The sequence below is a fragment of the Theropithecus gelada genome, chromosome 1, assembly GCF_003255815.1.
Source record: "Theropithecus gelada isolate Dixy chromosome 1, Tgel_1.0, whole genome shotgun sequence".
Classification (NCBI taxonomy): domain Eukaryota; kingdom Metazoa; phylum Chordata; class Mammalia; order Primates; family Cercopithecidae; genus Theropithecus; species Theropithecus gelada.
This window is the reverse complement of record NC_037668.1, coordinates 158,252,286-158,271,833: the sequence shown is the minus strand read 5'-3', so window position 1 is coordinate 158,271,833 and position 19,548 is coordinate 158,252,286. Positions and strand designations below refer to the sequence as shown.

The 19,548-nt window shown below is 35.3% G+C and overlaps 1 protein-coding gene across 4 annotated transcripts in view; it reads left to right on the top strand.

Annotated features, from left to right (window-relative positions):
• CD55 (CD55 molecule (Cromer blood group)) overlaps window positions 1-1,084 on the top strand; it is a 37,506-nt gene extending 36,422 nt beyond the window's left edge. For all 4 annotated transcript variants that reach the window (XR_003115538.1, XM_025355122.1, XM_025355208.1 and 1 more), the window contains one exon: window positions 135-1,084. Coding sequence is in view for 2 of the 4 variants with exons in the window: in XM_025355107.1 (XP_025210892.1) it covers window positions 135-258 (124 nt within the window). In the remaining 2 variants the exon portion in view is untranslated. The remainder of the gene's footprint in view (window positions 1-134) is intronic.
• The last annotated feature ends 18,464 nt before the right edge of the window (window positions 1,085-19,548 follow it).

Sequence of the window (19,548 nt, the reverse complement as noted above, 5' to 3'; positions counted from 1 at the left end):
TTTTGCACCCCAAATTAACGGATTCTTTTTGGCGATTTATCACATAGTAACTAAAAATTAATGTTTATCACTAGTAAATAAAATCATTTTGATTTTAACTTTTTTTTTTTTTTTTTTTTTTTTTGAATTTTCAGGGTACACGTGTTTCACGTTGACAGGTTTGCTTGGGACGCTAGTAACCATGGGCTGGCTGACTTAGCCAAAGAAGAGTTCAGAAGAAAATACACACAACTATACAGACTGTTTCTAGTCTCTTAGACTTATCTGCATATTGGATATAATAAATGCAATTGTGCTTTTCATTTAGGATGCTTTCATTGTCTTTAGGGTGTGTTAGGAATGTCAACAAAGGAGAAAAAAGGCAGTCCCAGAATCACATTCTCAGCCCACCTCTACCTCTTGAAAAGAGAACAACTTGCAGAATTGGGAGTGATTCCTTTCCTAAAAGTGTAAGAAAGCATAGAGATTTATTCATATTTAGAATGGGAACACGAGGAAGAGAAGAAAAGTGATTTTTTTCCCCACAAGATCTGTAATGTTATTTCTACTTACGAAGGAAATAAAAAATGAAAAACATTTGGATATCAAAAGCAAATGAAAACCCAATTCAGTCTCTTTTAAGCAAAATTGCTAAAGAGAGATGAACCACATTATAAAGTAATGTTTGACTGTAAGACATTTTCATTTTTCCTTCAGGTTGGCAAAATATTTTAAAGGTAAAACATGCTAGTGAGCCAGGGGTGTTGATGGTGACAAGGGAGGAATATAGAATGAAAGACTGAGTCTTCCTTTGTTGCACAAATACAGTTTGGAAAAAGCCTGTGAAAGATGTCTTCTTTGACTTAATGTCTTTAAAAGTATCCAGAGATACTACAGTATTCACATAAGAAAAGATTATATGTTATTTCTGAAGTGAGATGTCCATAGTCAAATTTGTAAATCTTATTCTTTTGTAATATTTATTTATATTTATTTATGACAGTGAACATACTGATTTTACATGTAAAACAAGAAAAGCTGAAGATATGTGAAGAAAAATTTATTTTCCCTAAATAGAAATAAATGAGTGATCCCATTTTTTGGTCTCATGTAGTATTTGGAATTTATTCTTAAACATGACTACTTTATTTCTGAATAAGAAATTCCCTACCTGCCTCCTACAAGCAGTTCAGAATGCTGTCTCTTGGTTGTCCTAGTGCGAATAATTTTCAGTTACTTTAAAATTATATTGTACTTTCTCAAGCATGTTATATCCTTTCCTGTTAGAGTACCTATATTACTTGTTCCTGATTTACCTGAAGACAATCTGATTAATTTCTAGGTTTTTACCATATTCTTGTCATCTTGCCAATTACATTATAGGTATTAGACTAGACTAAGATGTACTAGTTATATAGAATATAACTAGATTTATTATGGCAATGTTTATTTTGTCATTTTGCTTCATCTGTTTTGTTGTTGAAGTACTTTAAATTTCCTACGTTCATGGAATTTCACTGTGAAGACTTTAATGTGTATTTCTCAAAATAAAACTTTTTTTTCCTCCTTAACCACAGTTATCACAACTAGCAGTACTATCAATAATTTCCTAATAGTTTCTAATATTAGGAAATTCTTTGAACTTTCCTAGAAGTTCTAAGAGTTAGGCACATATCCACCTATCCATTCATTCATTTGTTAAATATGAGGGCCTGCTCTGCCTATTCTGTAATAACCCAGTGCTTCCAGGGATAGCAGTAACACTGGCTCAGAAAAAAAGCTGAGTGCTTTTTTTATTCAGAAAAAAAGCTGAGTGCCTACTATGTGCAAGTTGCCATATGCTAAATGTGAGCTTACCAAGATAAATACAAGTGTCTGCCCTCAAGTTGCTTATAGTTTGCTACAGGAAGACCAAAATATATATTTATTGAGAGAAAGAAGATAAAGTTATAAGTGTTAGAGCCCCAAATATGATGGGTGCTTAAGCTGTTTGTTAAGTAACTGAGTGGCAGGGAGGGAGGCATTCAAGGCAGGAAGCTGATTGAGAAAGCAGTAATAGATGAGATTATAATGGCAGGATGGTTGAAGTAGGAAAGGCTTAGAGCAAGGGCTAGACTATGTCATGTGTTCTGTGTAGACGTGAAAATTATAAGCTCTAGACTTTTTATTCTGCTCAATCAAATTAGAATCAATGAGCATAAAATAGGTTTATAATAGCAAGAACTTACTATCTTTGGATAAGGGTAAAAGCGGAAATGCTATTTAACAGTCATTTACCTTGAAGAAAATATAAACAATAGGCTGGCTAAGGGTAAAGCTATTTTCTTGTAGGATTTCTGTTTACTGTGTATCCTGTAGTTATGAGGTTGAGCGGTTTTATTTTTGCTCAGGATAACGTCTCCTATGAGATTTTACTTTGCAAAGGTTGTATTGCTTTTCCTCTTGAGACTGATGTGTTTGTTACAGCAAGTTATACCTGCTCACCATAGAAATTTGAGTTTTATAATATTTAGCCCAATATCACTGTCACTTTTCTGGGAACGCTTGAACATGAATAGTTTTTGTCTTGTCACACCCTAACCCTGTTTGCTTTGGTTAATGTCCAATGTGCAAATGCCTCATTTTCCTCCCACCCGTCCTGAGTGTTTTCTTCCTCCTTCCTGAAACTAAAAACAGCCCATGCCCTGAAGGTACTGCTTCCTTTGCAGCCTATTCCAGTGGCGGCTGGTTTATTTTCATGCATATGACTCGTTGTTAAGAGGTGGTGGAGGTGTTTTCCTTGTTCCTCACTGTCATGTCTTCCATCTGTACTCCCACACACAACTCTTTAAAAAGAGTAGCCGTCCATTCACTCTGTAGGGTGATTTACTAAAATGTCAAATGTTTTCCCTATAATTCTCCTTGGTGAAAAGCATGGATTCTGGAGACAAATCGGAGCCCTGGCATTTATCAGCTGCAGGACTCAAGGGATGTTCCTTGTCAGTGTACCTTAGTTATCTATGTGTAAAGTGGGCCTAAAATCAGTACCAGCCTCGTAGGATTTGCAATGAGAATAAAGTTAATACACATAGAGCTTAAAATGGTGCCAGTCATGTAGGAAGTGCTCAGTAAGTTTTAGCTCTTTTTGGTGCACAGGTGGAGAGATTGCCTTCGGTGGAAGCATGCAGGGCTTCTGTAGATACCAGGAAGGAACTGTTTGCAGGTGGGTTGGAGATGCCCATGGTGGCAGCTTTTGGAAATTGATTTCACATTTCTTCTGTTTTCTCAGGGACATATACATCAAGGTCATCATGAAGATGATGACACATGAGGAGGTGTTATGTTTGAAGACAGGCAGAGAAGGAAAGGACTAGAGACATTTAGTCAATTAACAGGCAATGCTAAAGACCCAGTTGAGGTGAGTGCTCATGAATTTAGAGAGCAATCATCAAGCTTGGTTCTGAGTTTTTCTGCAGTCATATTTAGCTTTCTAGAGACGGTCTCAGAAAAAACCAGTTGCTTGGATTTAGTCATGATTGGGTGTTCCCAGGTGAATTTGATGACGTGAGTTGAGCAGGTGCACAAGGGAGTGATTAAAATGATGGACCATAGAATTTAAGCTATGTGAGAAGGGAAGTGAAGACATATGAGTGGTAAGAAACAAAGAGTAACAGGATCAATATTTTGTAGGCCTTAATGGGGTCATGTCATTGTTAGACTTGGGGTACTATTTAGGGTGAACTAGAATGGTAATATGTAGTAGTGAGAAATAAGAATGCCTCAATTGAGGGTAAAACAGAATTGGCAACCAGAGGACAAAGCTGTCTACAAATACACTTCCCCTTCATTTTGGGCACAAAGTTAGACACACATCCTGGCACCCTTGCAGTTAAGTGTAGAAGGACTGAGTTCTGGCCAAAGCAACATGATCACAGATGTGTAGCATTTCTAGGTCTGGCCCTAAAACACTCCATATGCGATCCTCCTTGCCTCTTTCCCTACACTGAGTTGATGAAAGTGACTCTAGTAACCTAGTAAGTCACATGCTAAAGATGACAGAACCACAGAAAGGAAGGAGCTTGAATCATTGCTTTGAGTAGAGCTGTCTGCTGATCAGCAACACCCACTTTAGATTTCACGTGAAGAAGAAATAAACTTCTGTCATGTTTGAGTTCTAACATTTTGGGGATTGGTGTGTTACGTTATTGTGGTCGACATTAAACTAACACTGAAGCCTTCTAGATTTTGGTGATGCAAGAGTTTAGACAGAACTGTGGTTGTGAGAAGTTGAAATAAAATGATGGACAAAAGTATTGGTGCAGAGGAGGCCATGGAACATCTTAATTGATACTGAAATCACCAAAAAGCATGGGGATTCATGTTAGAGAGTCATACTGAGTCAGGGGCTAAAATCTTCAAGAAATGAGGAGTGGCTTGTACATCTGAAGATGATTGCAAACAAGAAGACAGCAGGTGCTATATTCTGATGATATGCAACTCAAAGGAAAGGGTTTTGTGGAAAGGAAGGAGGATTGGTCTGCAAATAGCAATGATGAATAAAATAGTGCACCAACTTCACCTCTATGCCTTGTACTATGTGGAACAAAAGTGCAATGAGATATTTTTGCCTACTGGAGATTTGTCTGCACATTCAAACCCACTGTTTGATTCTCTTCCACTCCTTGTTATTGCAATCCCTTTACTTTCTGGTCACCCACCCCTGTCTGTTGAGGGATTTGGAACCTGGCTCACTGTCTCCCAACCATCCTACAATCTGGTATTATCCATAATTATTTCACATTGACAAGGATGACTCCTTATAACATCCGTGCCTCTGGTTTTCTTGACCTTTTGATTTCTAATGACCTCTTTCACTGTACCTGAGTCACTCATCTCCATGGAACCTTCTTAAATCACTAATTCAGGCATATTTTCTTGCTCATTATAATCTATTCAGCGTTCTAGTTTAGTTACCCCAGTATGTTAATCAACTCTCCACTTTCTTCCTATTTATAAGTCTCCTACTGTGATGGATGTTTTCTGTTTGTTCATCCAGAACCACTCTGTAGCACACTCCAACTTGCTGTGACCTCAGAGGCTGACCTATAATGGAAGCTGTGGAGGGGAGAGAGAGCTGCATTCTTTCTAATTTTTGTTTTGTATCAAAACACTCCACAACTTCTTATTTTATTTCATTTTTTTTTTCTACCATTCTATCACCAAAGGATGGCTCCCCTTCCTTTTTGCCCTTTTCCTCTTTTAGAAACTACATCTTTCAAAAGCTATCAGCTCAGATCACATTATGTTTATGCCCCTTTCCTGAAGGTGTGCTTGTAGTTAGTGCTCTGGTCTACAAGGACACCTTTTCAGCATTTTCATTTTTACGGCAGACTCTTACTTTCTGGCAGTGGTCTTGGAGCAATTTGAGGACTCTGCTAGCTCAGCTTTTTTCTCTTTCATGAAGTCTTTCCACAGACTACCCTTGCTCACCACAGAGGCTTCTAGGAGCAGTGTGAAGAACTCCTAGGTCATTTTTGTTTGTTTGTTTTCTTATGGGCAATTTGAAGGTGGTGCTTTGTCTTCTAGCTATGTTGAGAGTGTGGTTTTTGTATGACCACACTTCCTATTGGTGTAGCTGTGGAAAATCAGATGCTTTTATATATTATTGGTGGGAATGCAAACTGATACGGCCATTTTATATGGGGATTTTTCAATATCTAAAACAAATGCATACACATTTACCCTTTGATCCACCAATCTCATGTCTAAAAATGAACTCTGAATCTATACTCCAAAAATATGAAAATACACAGGTACGAGATTACTCACCAGAACATTGTTTGTCATTGCAAAAGATTGGAAACCATCTAAATGACTTGCTGAATAAACTATGTTATATCCAAACAATGGAATACTATGCAGCTGTGAAAAAGAACAAGGAATATCTCTGAACTATTATGAAGTATTTCTAGAATATTATTAAGTGAAAAAAGTAAATACAAAAGACTTTGGTATGCTACTTCTCATGTGAAAAAGAAGAAATAAAAAAATGCATGTCCTTGTTTGTACAAAAAGAAACATAGGATGGATAAACTAGAACCAATGAGATAGTTACATACAAGGCATGGGTGGAAACAATGGGGAAGATGGGAATTCCTTCTAATTTTCATTTTGTCTCACAAATTTTAGAATCCTTATCTCACATATTAAGCCAAGTAAATATACGCAATGAAAACAGAAAAAAATTCAACACAATACAAACACAACAAATGAAACTTATTTTATATATATAATATATAGATGTATACATATATTTATATTTTAATGTATATTTATATATTTTTTATATATTTACACATATATATATATATATATATATATTTTTTTTGAGATGGAGTCTCACTCTGTCATCCAGGCTGGAGTGCAGTGGTGCAACCCCCATCTCGGTTCACTGCAGCCCTCACCTCCCGGGCTCAAGTGATTCTCCTGCCTCAGCCTCCCAAGTAGCTGGGATTACAGGTGTGTGCCACCATGCCCAGCTAATTTTAGTATTTTTAGTAGAGACGGGGTTTTGCCATGTTGGCCAGGCTGGTCTCGAATTCCTGACCTCAAGTGTTCCACCTCAAGTGTCCTGACCTCAAGTGTTCGGCCTCCCAAAGTGTTGGGTTTATAGGCGTGAGCCACCACACCCTGCCCCTTACTGTATTTCAAGTGAATAACTTGACCACAGTTAAGAGGGAGCTGTGAGGTAGAATTGAATTAACCTCGGAACACAGTATTTTGATTATACAAACAAAGGGCTAAAGACAAGAATATGAACAAATGTTGGATTTTGTCTAGTGGGTTTGTTCTTCATAGTAGTATGGGTTAGCAATTTCAACACTATGTGCATTCTTAGATGGGGTAGATAAGCAAATATATTGCAAATAGTGAGTCAGGTTTCTCACTGTTGAAGGGAGTTGCAAATAAGGGAACACTAGCATGGAGACTGTGGTATTTGTAATTTGAGTTATCAGTATAAACTCATGATTTTGAACATAACTGATACACAGAGAAACATGTATACACACACACATGAGTGTGCATATCTGTATTAGGTTCTCCAGAGAAACAGAACCAATAAGAGATATATAGATATATGAAGAGATTTACGGGAATTGGCTCATGCAATTATGGAGACCTAGAAATCCCATAATACGCCATCTTCAAGCTGGAATCCCAGGAAAGCAGGTGGTGTAATTCTGAGATTGAAGTCTTGAGAACCGGGGGAGTCAATGATGTAACTCCCAATCTAGGGCTTAAGGCCCAAGGACCAGGGGCTGCTGGTGTGCAGATGCAAGTCCTGAAGTTCAAAGGATTGAGAACCAGGAGCTCTGATGTCTGAGGGCAGTAGAAGATGAATGTTCCAGCTCAAGAAGAGAAAGTAAGAATCCATCCTTCCTCCACTTTTCTGTTCTATTCAGATGAGCCCTCAATGGACTGAACGATGCTCACCCACACTGTGAGGGCTGGTCTTCTTTACTCAGTCCACTGACTTAAGTGCTCATCTCTTCTGGAAACACCTTCACACCCAGAAATAATATTCTACCAGCCATGGGCCTGTCACTTAGCCCAGTCAAGTTGATACATAAAATTAGCTATCACGACATCTGTGTGTGTATATACATATGTATTTGCATGTGTGCGTATATACGTGTGTATATATATAAATGTGTGTGTATGTTGTGACTGTGTGGGTGTATACACATATATATACATTATATAAAAAATATTTCACTGTATTAATATCTAGTATATCTGTTATATATAATGTTATATATTATATATTAATGTAATATATATATTATAAAAAGACATTTTTATAATCCATGTTATACATTATGTAAATATATGTAATATATGTTATATACTTATAAGTACATTATAAGTTATGTATATTAGATATGCTATATGTATTTGTTATATATGTTATGTTATATATAATTTATTGCATATATTTATAATATATAAAACATATATAATCTGTCTTCTTGAAAAAGCTTACAAACAGTGAGACTCCAGATCCAGATTTCTATTTTTTTGAGACAGTCTTACTCTGTCACCCAGGCAGGAGTGTGGTGGTGTGATCTTGGCTCACTGCAACCTCTGCCTCCTAAGTTCAAGCAATTCTCCTGCCTCAGCCTTTGGAGTAGCTGAGATTACAGGCACGCACCACTCCACCTGGCTAATTTTTGTATTCGGATATTCAGATCCAGATTTCTAAATATCTTTCTCCAGTTAAAAAAAAAAAATACGGCTCCTGGGAGAAATGGCTGATCTCCAGGCTAGGATAGGGAAAGTAAAAGATGAACCTGGAACATCTTGTGGGTATCACAAACTAAGCATTCTGAAATAAGTGCTGAAAAAATTATAGTGACATGTCAAATGGATTCAGAAGCCAACGTGAACAAGCTCCCACTGACCAAATCTGAAACAATTACAGCAAATAAATAAATAATGATGAAAATGGATCATAGCACACAGAATAAAATAAGAATTTGAGTCCATACTAGTATAATTGAATAAATAAAGACAAGAAAGTCACCTTCTTTATAGCAAGATTCCAATTACCTACATGTAGAAAAAATGATGCAATTAGAAAGTCAGCATTTGGCAACCATCACAGTAATAATTATTTCAGGCAAGAATCAATGAATGCTAAATCAGTAAAAGTCTGATGAGAAATAATTAATAGTCTTCAATTTTTTTCTCCACAAAATACTTAATTGCAAATAATAACTTGGCAGAAGAAAAACCTGACATACACTATTTTAGACAAGTGATCAAAATTAACATCACTGATAATGGGACAAATAACACCTGGTTCCTCCTAATAGGATACACTGAAAAGAACTCTGTCATTTCTGTGGTATTGTTGCCAAAAATCATAATCTGAATCAAAATATGAGGAAGTATCAGAAAAAAGACAACTCGACCATCATCCTACAAAATACCTCTTCCAGAGTGGAAAGGTAATGAAAATCAAGTAGAAGAAGGGAAATAAAAATTAATTTTAAAAATTAAGAAATGAAATAATAAAGGTAAGTGTAAAAATTAAAATAGAAAACAAAAATAATAGTGAAAATCAGTGAAATCTAAAGCTGGGTCTTCAAAAAAATAAAATTGGTAAACTTCCATTTAGATTGATAAATATTAAAGAGATAAGACAGAAATTGCCACCCATAAACTTTTAATAATGCAACAGAATATGTCACTCACTGCAGAGTATAATCATTGAAAGAAAAATATGAGAATATGGCAAGCAACTTTATGCCAATAAATTCAATAAACTGAATGAAATGAACAATTCATTGAAAGACACACATTACCAAGACTAACCCAATATGCAATACAAAACTTGAATTGCCCTATTAATTCAAAAAATTGCATTTTTAATTAAAAATCTTTCCAAAAAGAAAAGTTCATGCCTAAATGGCTTCACTTGTAAACTCTAGCATTTGAGGAAGAAATAAAACCAATTATACACAAATTCTGAGAAAATAGAGAATACTTCCAAACTCATTTCATGAGGCCAAAGATGTAAGAAAACTACAGACAAATATCCCTTATGAATATAGACAAAAATATACTTAAAATTTTAACACGGAAAATTAGTACATGTAAAAGAATATTATACATCATGATGGAATGAGGTTTATCTGGGGAGTGAAAGGTTGGTTTGACAATTTATTGAAAAGAACTCTGTCATTTCTGTGGTATTGTTGCCAAAAATCGTAATCTGAATCAAAATATGAGAGAGTATTAATCAATATAATTCACCATATTAGAATAAAGAAGAAAAACCATATAATCATTTCAATAAATGAAGGAAAAGCTTTTTATAAAGTTCAACACTAATTAGTGATTTTAAAAAATCTATCGGCAAACGAAGAATAAAAGAAAAATTTCTCTTAATCTAAGTAAAGGCATCTTCAAAAACCTACATCTTTCACTGTACTCAATAATGAAAGCCTCAAAGCTCAAAGATAAGGAACAAGGCAGGGATATTCTATTCTGCCACTTCTATTCAACGTTATACTGGAAGTTTTTGCTGGCGCAGTAAGGCAAGAAAAATAAATGACAGTCAATAAATTGGAATTGTAGAAGTAAAGTTTTTATTGGTAGATGACATGATCATGTATTAATACATAGAAAGCTTAAAGAGTCTACTAGAACTAATAAGTGGATTTATTGAGCTCAGAATACAATGTTAATGTACAAAAATTATAATTTTGTCTATTAGCAATGAACAATTACAAAATGAATTTAGAAAACAACTCCATTTCCAACAGCACCCAAAAACATGTTAGAGATAAATTTTACAAAACATGGAAGATACTTCTTTTCCTATGCAGAAGTTCTTTAGTTTAATTAGATCCCATTTGTCATAAAAAAGAATGAGATCACGTCCTTTGCAGGACATGGATGAAGCTGGAAGCCAACATTCTCAGCAAACTAACACAGGGACATAAAACCAAATACTGCATGTTCTCATAAGTGGGAGTTGAACAATGAGAACACATGAACACAGGGAAGGGAACACCACACACCAGGGCCTGTCAGGGAGTGGGGGGCAAGGGGAAGGAGAGCATACGGACAAACACCTAATATATGCAGGGCTTAAAACCTAGAGGATGGGTTGATGGGTGCAGCAAACCACCATAGGCACATGTATACCTATGTAACAAACCTGCACGTTCTGCAGATGTATCCCAGAACTTAAAGTAAAATTTTTTAAAAAGGGAAGAATTCTATTTTTAAAAAAAAGTATAAAATTTTGCTGAGAGAAATTACAGACAAGTAAATGTTATTAATATATCATTTTCATGGGTTGGAAGCCTCAATAGTGTTAAGATAGTAATTCTCCACATATCAATTTATAACTCTAATAGAGATTTTAAGAAAGTGATTCTAAATTTATGTTAAAATGAATTGCCTCTCCTAAATCTCCCTTGTAATTTTTTTAAAAAGATTTCAGAAAACAAAAGACTGTATTACTCAGACTCCATTGAAGCTAGGAGTCTAGGAGAAAATTTGATCTACAGTGTAACAAGCAGTTATGTGATATTTGGAGGTCAGAATTAAGGTATGGGCCAACTTCCCACTGCTCCTTCTATTTCCGGCAAGATAAGATCAGACATAGGTGATTGTTTGTGGTGGTCTTCTTCTACTTTCATTTATCTAGTCATCAACTTTATGGGAATAAAAATCTGTGGTAGGAAAGCGATTGTAGCAGCAGCAGATTCCTGAACTCCATGACTTAGATAGTGTGATCCTGAAGCCAGTAGTTCAAAAAGGCAGTTCTCTAACTTCTAATATTCCCAGCTCTTTCTTTCAAAGCAACTAAGAGGGATTTTTTGTTTTCTTCACTGAAATGTGGCTAATCAAATATTCCACAACTCTTAACTATTTTTATTTCAATCAGTTTCCTTCCCCTTAGCTAATCAATTAAGTTAAACCATTAAGTTCATCAGTGCCTTCCAGTCCACTGATTCTCTCTCAACATTCACTTTTGAAAGGGCCATGGAGGAAAATGAACCAGGAAGATCCTCCTGGGGCAGAGCTACCACACTAGAGGCACACAGTATTCAGTACAATGAGACTTACAGAGAAGAATATAGCAATCCGGGGAAAGCAGACCACACATACTGAAAGTAGCACGACAGAAGTAATGCTTATTAATTTATATTGTAATTTGAAATTGCCACATTATTCATTTCTAAGATTTCAAATTACTTTATATCTAACAGTTTGTACTTCAGACCTGCCTATTTTTGTTTTACTGGTCCTATTTAGTTACTCATGGATATTAGTCCTTTATTTCCCAGATTTATTTTGATATCTTTATCACATTTTTTCTATTAAAAGAAATTTCACTTAGAGTCAGTTCCTTTCCAAAGTTGATTTTGTTGGCTGTCTCTCATGGCATTGCATTTCTTCACATTTTACAGTTATGATTTGCAATTTTTTTTTTAAGTAGACTTTTTGGTTTGTTCCATTCTTTGGTAGATTGTATTAATGTTTCCAATTCTTTACTCCTTCCCTTTTACAGAATTATACCTGGACATCTTTTGCCAGGTGACTTTTCAGTGCCTTCCACTATAGTAGATGGAATATACTTCTGCACTCCATAGAGCCCACTTTTTGTTGGCTTACCTATAGTATTAAGATTGTAATTTTTAAAATCCAGTTAACTTGGTTGCTTTTATAGAGTGATGAGGCCCAATAACTTAGACCACCATTGTTTAAAAATGGAATTCCTAACCACAATGTGTTCACCTCATCATAGGAAGGAACACAAATGGGGGAGCAGAAGAAAACAGAAATGAATAGGTGACAGTATTTCAGCTTTTTTTTTTTTTTTTTTTTTTTTTTTGAGGCGGAGTCTCGCTCTGTCGCCCGGGCTGGAGTGCAGTGGCCGGATCTCAGCTCACTGCAAGCTCCGCCTCCCAGGTTCACGCCATTCTCCTGCCTCAGCCTCCCGAGTAGCTGAGACTACAGGCGCCCGCCACCTCGCCCGGCTAGTTTTTTGTATTTTTAAAGTAGAGACGGGGTTTCACCGTGTTAGCCAGGATGGTCTCGATCTCCTGAACTCGTGATCCGCCCGTCTCGGCCTCCCAAAGTGCTGGGATTACAGGCTTGAGCCACCGCGCCCGGCCTAAGTATTTCAGCTTTATGTGTAATGTTTTATTTCTTATATTACAAAGTAAAAGACATGAAGCATTTGACTAAAAATGTTAATTTATATAATTTGAATGATGGGTGCATGGGCAGTTGTTTTATTTATATATACTTTTATGTATTCTAATTTTTTTTCTCAAAATAAAAAAGAGAAACAGTCAAGGGTTAGTATTGTGTCATCAAACTCATTACAGACCTCAATTCATTTTGTCTTATTTTTTTCTGAACAACATAATTTGAGGAAGTACAGCATACTTTAAGGAAATCTGTAGAAGGGCAAAGTAAGAGCATTTTAAAAAGTCTCATCACCTGAAAAGGGCAGAGAAAAAAAGAATAAAAGGAAGAAGTGCTCTAGCGGTCTCATCTAGTTTGTATAGGAAAGAAAGTTGAGGTAATACAGCTGTGTGGGAAAAGGGATAGATTCATATACACTTGATCTTGAGAGCAGACATGTTGTTAACAATGAATGAAATGGAAACACACAACTCATCTTTGAAAGAATGGGATGAACCTGAAAAACAGCCACAAAAATAAGAAAAAAAGGAAATAATGATTTAAAATAGATAATGAAGAAACTAAGATACAGACATTAAATAAAATGTAAATAGATTATTTTATTTCACTAAAGCTTAAAGACATAGTTTGGTTTAGAAAACAAAAGCTGTGTATGAGGGACATGGTGAAATAGTAAAGGGTGGAAAATAAAAGATAAGTAAAGATAAAATGTAAGGTCACACCAATTATAAAAGGCAAAAATTTATGAAAAAGGTAACATTTATAAATATGTATGTATCAACCTACATGCAACTAGCTAAATACATAAAGCAAAATCATTAGGAATTTGATAAGGCTAATAAAATATAATTATGAATGAAGATTTCAATACATCTCTGCCAGAATCAAACAGATTTGGTAGAAATAAAGAAACCTGGGACAGGGAAAAACAACCTTATATTATCTAAAGACAATATGTTGGCTTTCCTCTACACTAAGACGCTTTGATACCAGTGCTTTCTTGATTTCTTGATCTTACCAGAATATGTCAAGTGAAGGTTTTACACAAGTGCAATGCCACTACTATGGGCTAACAGCTCTAAAGAGATGCACCCCAATTCTAGAAATGTTAACATGTGAGAAAAATGTTTCTTAGAATCAAAGATATGAGGGGTTATTCCATATATCAATGAAGCGTTTGCTCAAAAACATCATATACTTGGCCATAAAGTATATTCACTTTTTTAAAAGGCCATGTTGATAAATATGAAAAAGAAAGAAGGTGATCAACAAAATCTTAACCACTTAAAAATTAAGATGCTCCTAGATCACCCTTATATCAAAGATAAAATGTTAAAAATTAAAAACTATTTAGGAAAGAGTGAAAAGAAGTTCACAATAAGTTATTTGGAACACAGAGAACTTTTCAGTGGAACTTGAAAGCTTTAAATGCCTTCATTATTAAGGAAAAGAATGAAAATAAAGGAACTGGAACTCATCTGTGGAAACTAAAGGGCAACAAACCAAATCAAAAGTTTTAACATAATGTATTAGTCAAGATACATATATAAACATAGAATATCAAGACCTAAGACCTCAATCTAAGGTCTGTAAAAAACTTTAAAACAAAGATTCGAATCCTAAGAGTTACATAATGAAATATAGACATTTTTGACAATGCGAAAATTTAAATATAATGAATGACTAGAAAAACTGGAAATAAATTGCTAAAACACAAAAGAGAGATTAATGGTTTGTGTCTATAATGGACAAAAAGCTCTTACATTGATAGGTAAATGGCATAAAACCCAATACAACATGGACAGGTACACCAATAGAAAATTTTTAGCGAGGTAAATCAGATTGATCAAGAACATATGAAAAGATGTTGACATTCACTAGGAGTCAGAGTAAAGAAAATCAAAATAATTTTCAGAGGCGTGAGACATTAGAATGAACACACAATAATGGCATTTCAGGGCTAAGGCTGGATATGGCCCCTCTTAGTTGTCATGGGAACTGAGTAAACCTGGCCTTAACCATGTATTGGAGAAGGAATCGATCCACAAACCAGGGAGGTGTATGGGTGCGGGTTGGGACTGGGCTGACCAAAGGCCGCCAGAGGGGAGGAGGCCTGGGGATCACGAAAGTCTTGAGGATGGCACTGCTTGGGATAGGGGAGGAGGCCACTTGGCAAGGGGCGGGTAGGGGAACAAGCCTGGTTGGACCCCTGCGCCCTGGGTCTGTACAATATGGTTTCCCATAAAACTCAAAATCTTCTAGCCAAGGTAAGAAAAAAAATTACAAATTCAATGAATAACTACCTAGACAATCCAATTAAACTCTAACAAAATACATGGGATTAAACAATGGACCTAATATTAGGTAAATAGTGACAATAATAAATTGGATATGATAATGCAAAAATAACCCCGTTTATGAGTGGTAATCATTTTAAAATATCGAAGAATGTAGGTACCCAGAAAGAGTCTTCAAATATGTGAAGCAACTATTCACATTTCTTTTAAAATTATAAAAACAGCTCTGAAAATTTGAGGTAAATCATTTTCTTGTTGAAAAATGTGAAAATAACTAGTGATCACAAATTTAAAAATAAAATCAGTGCAATTCCAAACAAATTCCAATGAAGTTTTTGTTGAAGTGAGCTGGACAAAAGATAATCAAGGTTTGTATGTGTTAAAGAAATAATTCAATTGTATTATTGATTATATAAGGAAAATTCATTATTTCCAGAAAATTATAATTGACTTTAATCGTTAGCTTTTTAATCATAAGTGTTACTACTATATGAACAAAAACAGGTGAGGTCGTTATTCATAACCCCAAGAAATGACATTGAATTTTGTTAGTTCTCAAAAAAAAGTAACTTTTAGGAATGAAGTCCACGCAGTGTTCTAATTTATAAAACAAACATGGTTTGTTTTCAATCAACCATTGGCATATGACATGGTGCCCAGATATTCTAATTGTAGTAATTTGTTAGTGCTACATAATATGTAATATACTCTAAGATTGATGAGAAATAATTTAGAATGACACTGCTTATGTAAATTGTTAATCATTTTAGTTGAGCATATATATTAAATTTACATAAATTCAAATAGTATTATAGATAACATCAAATATTTATGTTTCATTTAATTTATGCTTTTTGATGAAAAAAAAGTCTTGGCACATACTAAAATCAAGACCCGACACATAATTTGTAGAGCCCAGTTCAAAATGAAAATGCAGAATCTCTTGTTCCAAAATCATTAAGAATTTCAAGATGGTGACTACAGGGCACTAAACCAAGGGCTCTTGTGAGCATGAGTCCCAGTGTGACTATATGAGTTGCATGCCCATGAAACCAGCCCTGACTAACACACCATGCATTGATTTTTACACTGAAACATCTGAGAGAATACCTAGAGCTTTTTCTCATATTCCAAATACATAAAATATAATTTATCCAAGGGTTTACCTTAAGGATATGATGAACTTGGATTATAAATGTAATTATGTTTATTTAGCATGTAAGAGTAAAGCTTTGTAATTCCTGGTTTAAAATACTTATTTCAGAAGTTTTCAGTCTTTAAATATACAAATTTAGGTTTAAAATTTATTTACCTTTTTACAGAAAAAATGGATGAGAACTTAAATTTCCATTTTTCTTGTTTAAATACTTTCTGAAGGACAGAAAGAGTTTAAGTTTGGGAAAATAAATTTTCAATTAATCATTTAGATGTTTTCATGCATAGACTTATGAGTATTTTTCTTTTTTCTTGTCAAAAATGTAACATCTATTTTTAACTCAATATCATTAACTAAAGGGCTTAAAACTCAATTGAATAATGTCCTTTTAAAATGAATTTGGCAGGAGCTGTTTCCAAGGAGAAAAGACTTTTCAGATACAGTTCTCCGATACATTAATTAGTCTATTTTATGTATAAAAACTACATTGACCTGGTGACTATAGAGCCTTTACTTTTTCCCCAGCAGGTGTGTTTTCTTATACCATGACCAAATATGAAGAATTAGAAAGTTTTGCTTTGTTTCTTAATTTTTTGCAAATTTTTATAGTCATTCTGTATTTGGACAACTATTAAGTGATTTTTAATGCCAATTAAAACAGGGATTCCATTATTTAAGGGACTTATCAGAATTATCTAAAAACACACAAACTAGTCTAGATTTTAAAAATCCTCCAATCACAACCTGTGCCTACCTTGGAATTATTTCATTTCTGGAGAACTCTGCAGTCATAGGCGCCTCATCATCAAATGGGAAATCTCTTTTTGGAGTTCTGGGAATTCCCCATTCTTCAGGGAGGATTCCAATTTTGTTGGAACTAAAAATTATACAAATGTTGAAGGCAGGGATAGTTTTTAAGAAAAAAAATACAAAACCATGAATTCAAATTTAGTTTCTACTGCCTTGGAATGAACTATACAAGGAAAGCCCCCTGCAGCATTAGCGTCAAGGGTAAACCTTCCTCTGGCCACATCCCACCCCTCAATTCAGATTGGCATTCATAAAGGGTAGGGGGTAATTACCCTTAATCAGTGTCTACAATACTTTTCTTCTACGGAAAAGAAGGAACTGTACATATTCTGAATAAGTTTAGGTAAGCTGATAGAAGTTGTCTTTCTGCCTGCCTGCTTGACACAAGGTTCAAGTGGGAAGCACATACTCAGAAGGAAAAAAAAAAAAATCCTTCCATTCAGCTACCCTGAGCTTCCACTTCTGCTCAACCAGACCTTCATCTGCCCTATTCTCCAGATGGTGGCAGTTCCTTGCAATGAGGAACAGCCATCGATCTACTAAGGAGAGGACTCTGCTTTTTACTGAAATGTCATATTGAGGTGGGAGAATAGAGTCTGGGGACAGGGAGCCTAAGGCCAACCCACTGCTGACTTTTTGGAATTGCACCAAAAGGAAAACCCCACCTCTTCATGCCCAAGCGATAAGGGGCCAGAAGTCCCCTTACTTTACAAAACCCCCTTTCCCCTTTGTCACTGATAACAAATGCCTCTAATTAGTCCCAGGCCGAACCTTCACTTCATCCTCTGATTAGTGGGGGGGCCAATCCTTCATTTGCATAGGGTGTAACCAGTTGGAGGCCTCTAAAGTGTATCTAGTGGTGTTACCAAATTCTTTTCGTTTAATAAAAACTAAAGAATATTGCAATTGGGGCTCTTGAGCTGCTTGTTTGAGCCCGCTCCCACTCTGTGAAGTGTACTTTCTTTTCAATAAATCTGTGCTTTCATTGCTTCCTTCTTTCATTACTTTGTCTGTGGGTTTTGTTTATTTGTTCAACACGCCAAGAACCCGTCTTGCAGTCAAGGCTTCCCATCCAGTAACAATATTTTGTTAGCTGACTTACTTATGTTAAATGTTGCTCACCTTCAATCCGTGAGTTTTATTTGACGACATTTTAAGATTCACCAATTTGGCAAATTTTTTAATTCCATTTTTTATTTTTGTTATCAACAAATGTATTTTCACAAAATTAATTTGATTGTTTTTCTCTTAAAATTGATTATTTAATTCTGTTCTAGAGTATATCACATGTATTTCTGTCAATAATAGCTTTTACTTATAATTTTCTGTTTTATATGTGTATTTTTATTGAATTAATCTTTCATTTTGATAACTATATTCTTAACAATAAAGGACTTTTGGACATTGCTTTTAGTGTATCACGTGTTAAAGCTAAATTTCTTATTTATTATACTTTTAAGTTCTAGGGTCCATGTGCACAACGTGCAGGTTTGTTACATATGTATACATGTGCCATGTTGGTGTGCTGCACCCATTAACTCGTCATTTATATTAGGTATTTCTCCTAATGCTATCCCTCCCCCCTCCCCCAATTCCACGACAGTGATGTTCCCCACCCTGTGTCCAAGTGTTCTCATTGTTCAATTCCCACCTATGAGTGAGAACGTGGGGTGTTAGAATTCGTTTTTTAGATGTTTACTGCTCCCATTGCAAATTAGTATGGACGTGAATTCACAGAGCTCGAAAGACTTCCAAGCTGCATTTTCAGCTCTCGCTCCTCAGCCTGCTCACCAACATCCAAATAATCCTTTAATTTTCATTATTTAGATGTCTGCCTCTTTCTTTTGTCATTATTTTATATAATGCTTATTGGATTGTGAAAATGAATAAATAATTGTTGAGAAATGATTTGTGGTGCTTTGTTTGATTTCAGTTTCCTATTGAATCATTCAGAAACAATTAAATATATTGGCTTTTAGTGCCAAAGTAAAATATCTGAAATTTTTCTAGAATTTTGGCCAAAGTTCCAGACATTTCTCCTAGCATGACACTGATGACACTAGTTCTCTCTGTATAGAATTCAGTGACATTTTCAAATAAATATTTCTAATTGACACCACTTTTTGTTTTAAGAATATGTGTGTGTGTGTGTGTGTGTGTGTGTGTGTGTGTGTGTGTGTGTGTTTTAAGAGACAGGGTATCACTCTGCTGTTGGAGTGCAGTGGTGCAATCATGCTCACTGCAGCCTTGAACACCTAGGCTCAAGCAATCCTCCCACCTCAGCCTCCTGAGTAGCAAGGACTATAGATATGAGCCACCATGACCCGCTAATTTTTTTATTTTTATTTTTATTTTTGTAGAGACAGGGTCTTGCTGTGTTGCACAGGCTGGTCTTGAACTCCTGGCCTCAAGCGATCCTCCCACCTCATCCTCCCAAAGTGCTCAAATTACAGGCATAGCCACCATGCACAGCTCAAAACTATTTTTATCAATAAATAAGTATAAATTTTGCTTTAATTCAGATGTTACATTAATTGCATTAATTTTAGCACTACCAAATCATTAAATTACAAGGAATTTTACATTTAAAGT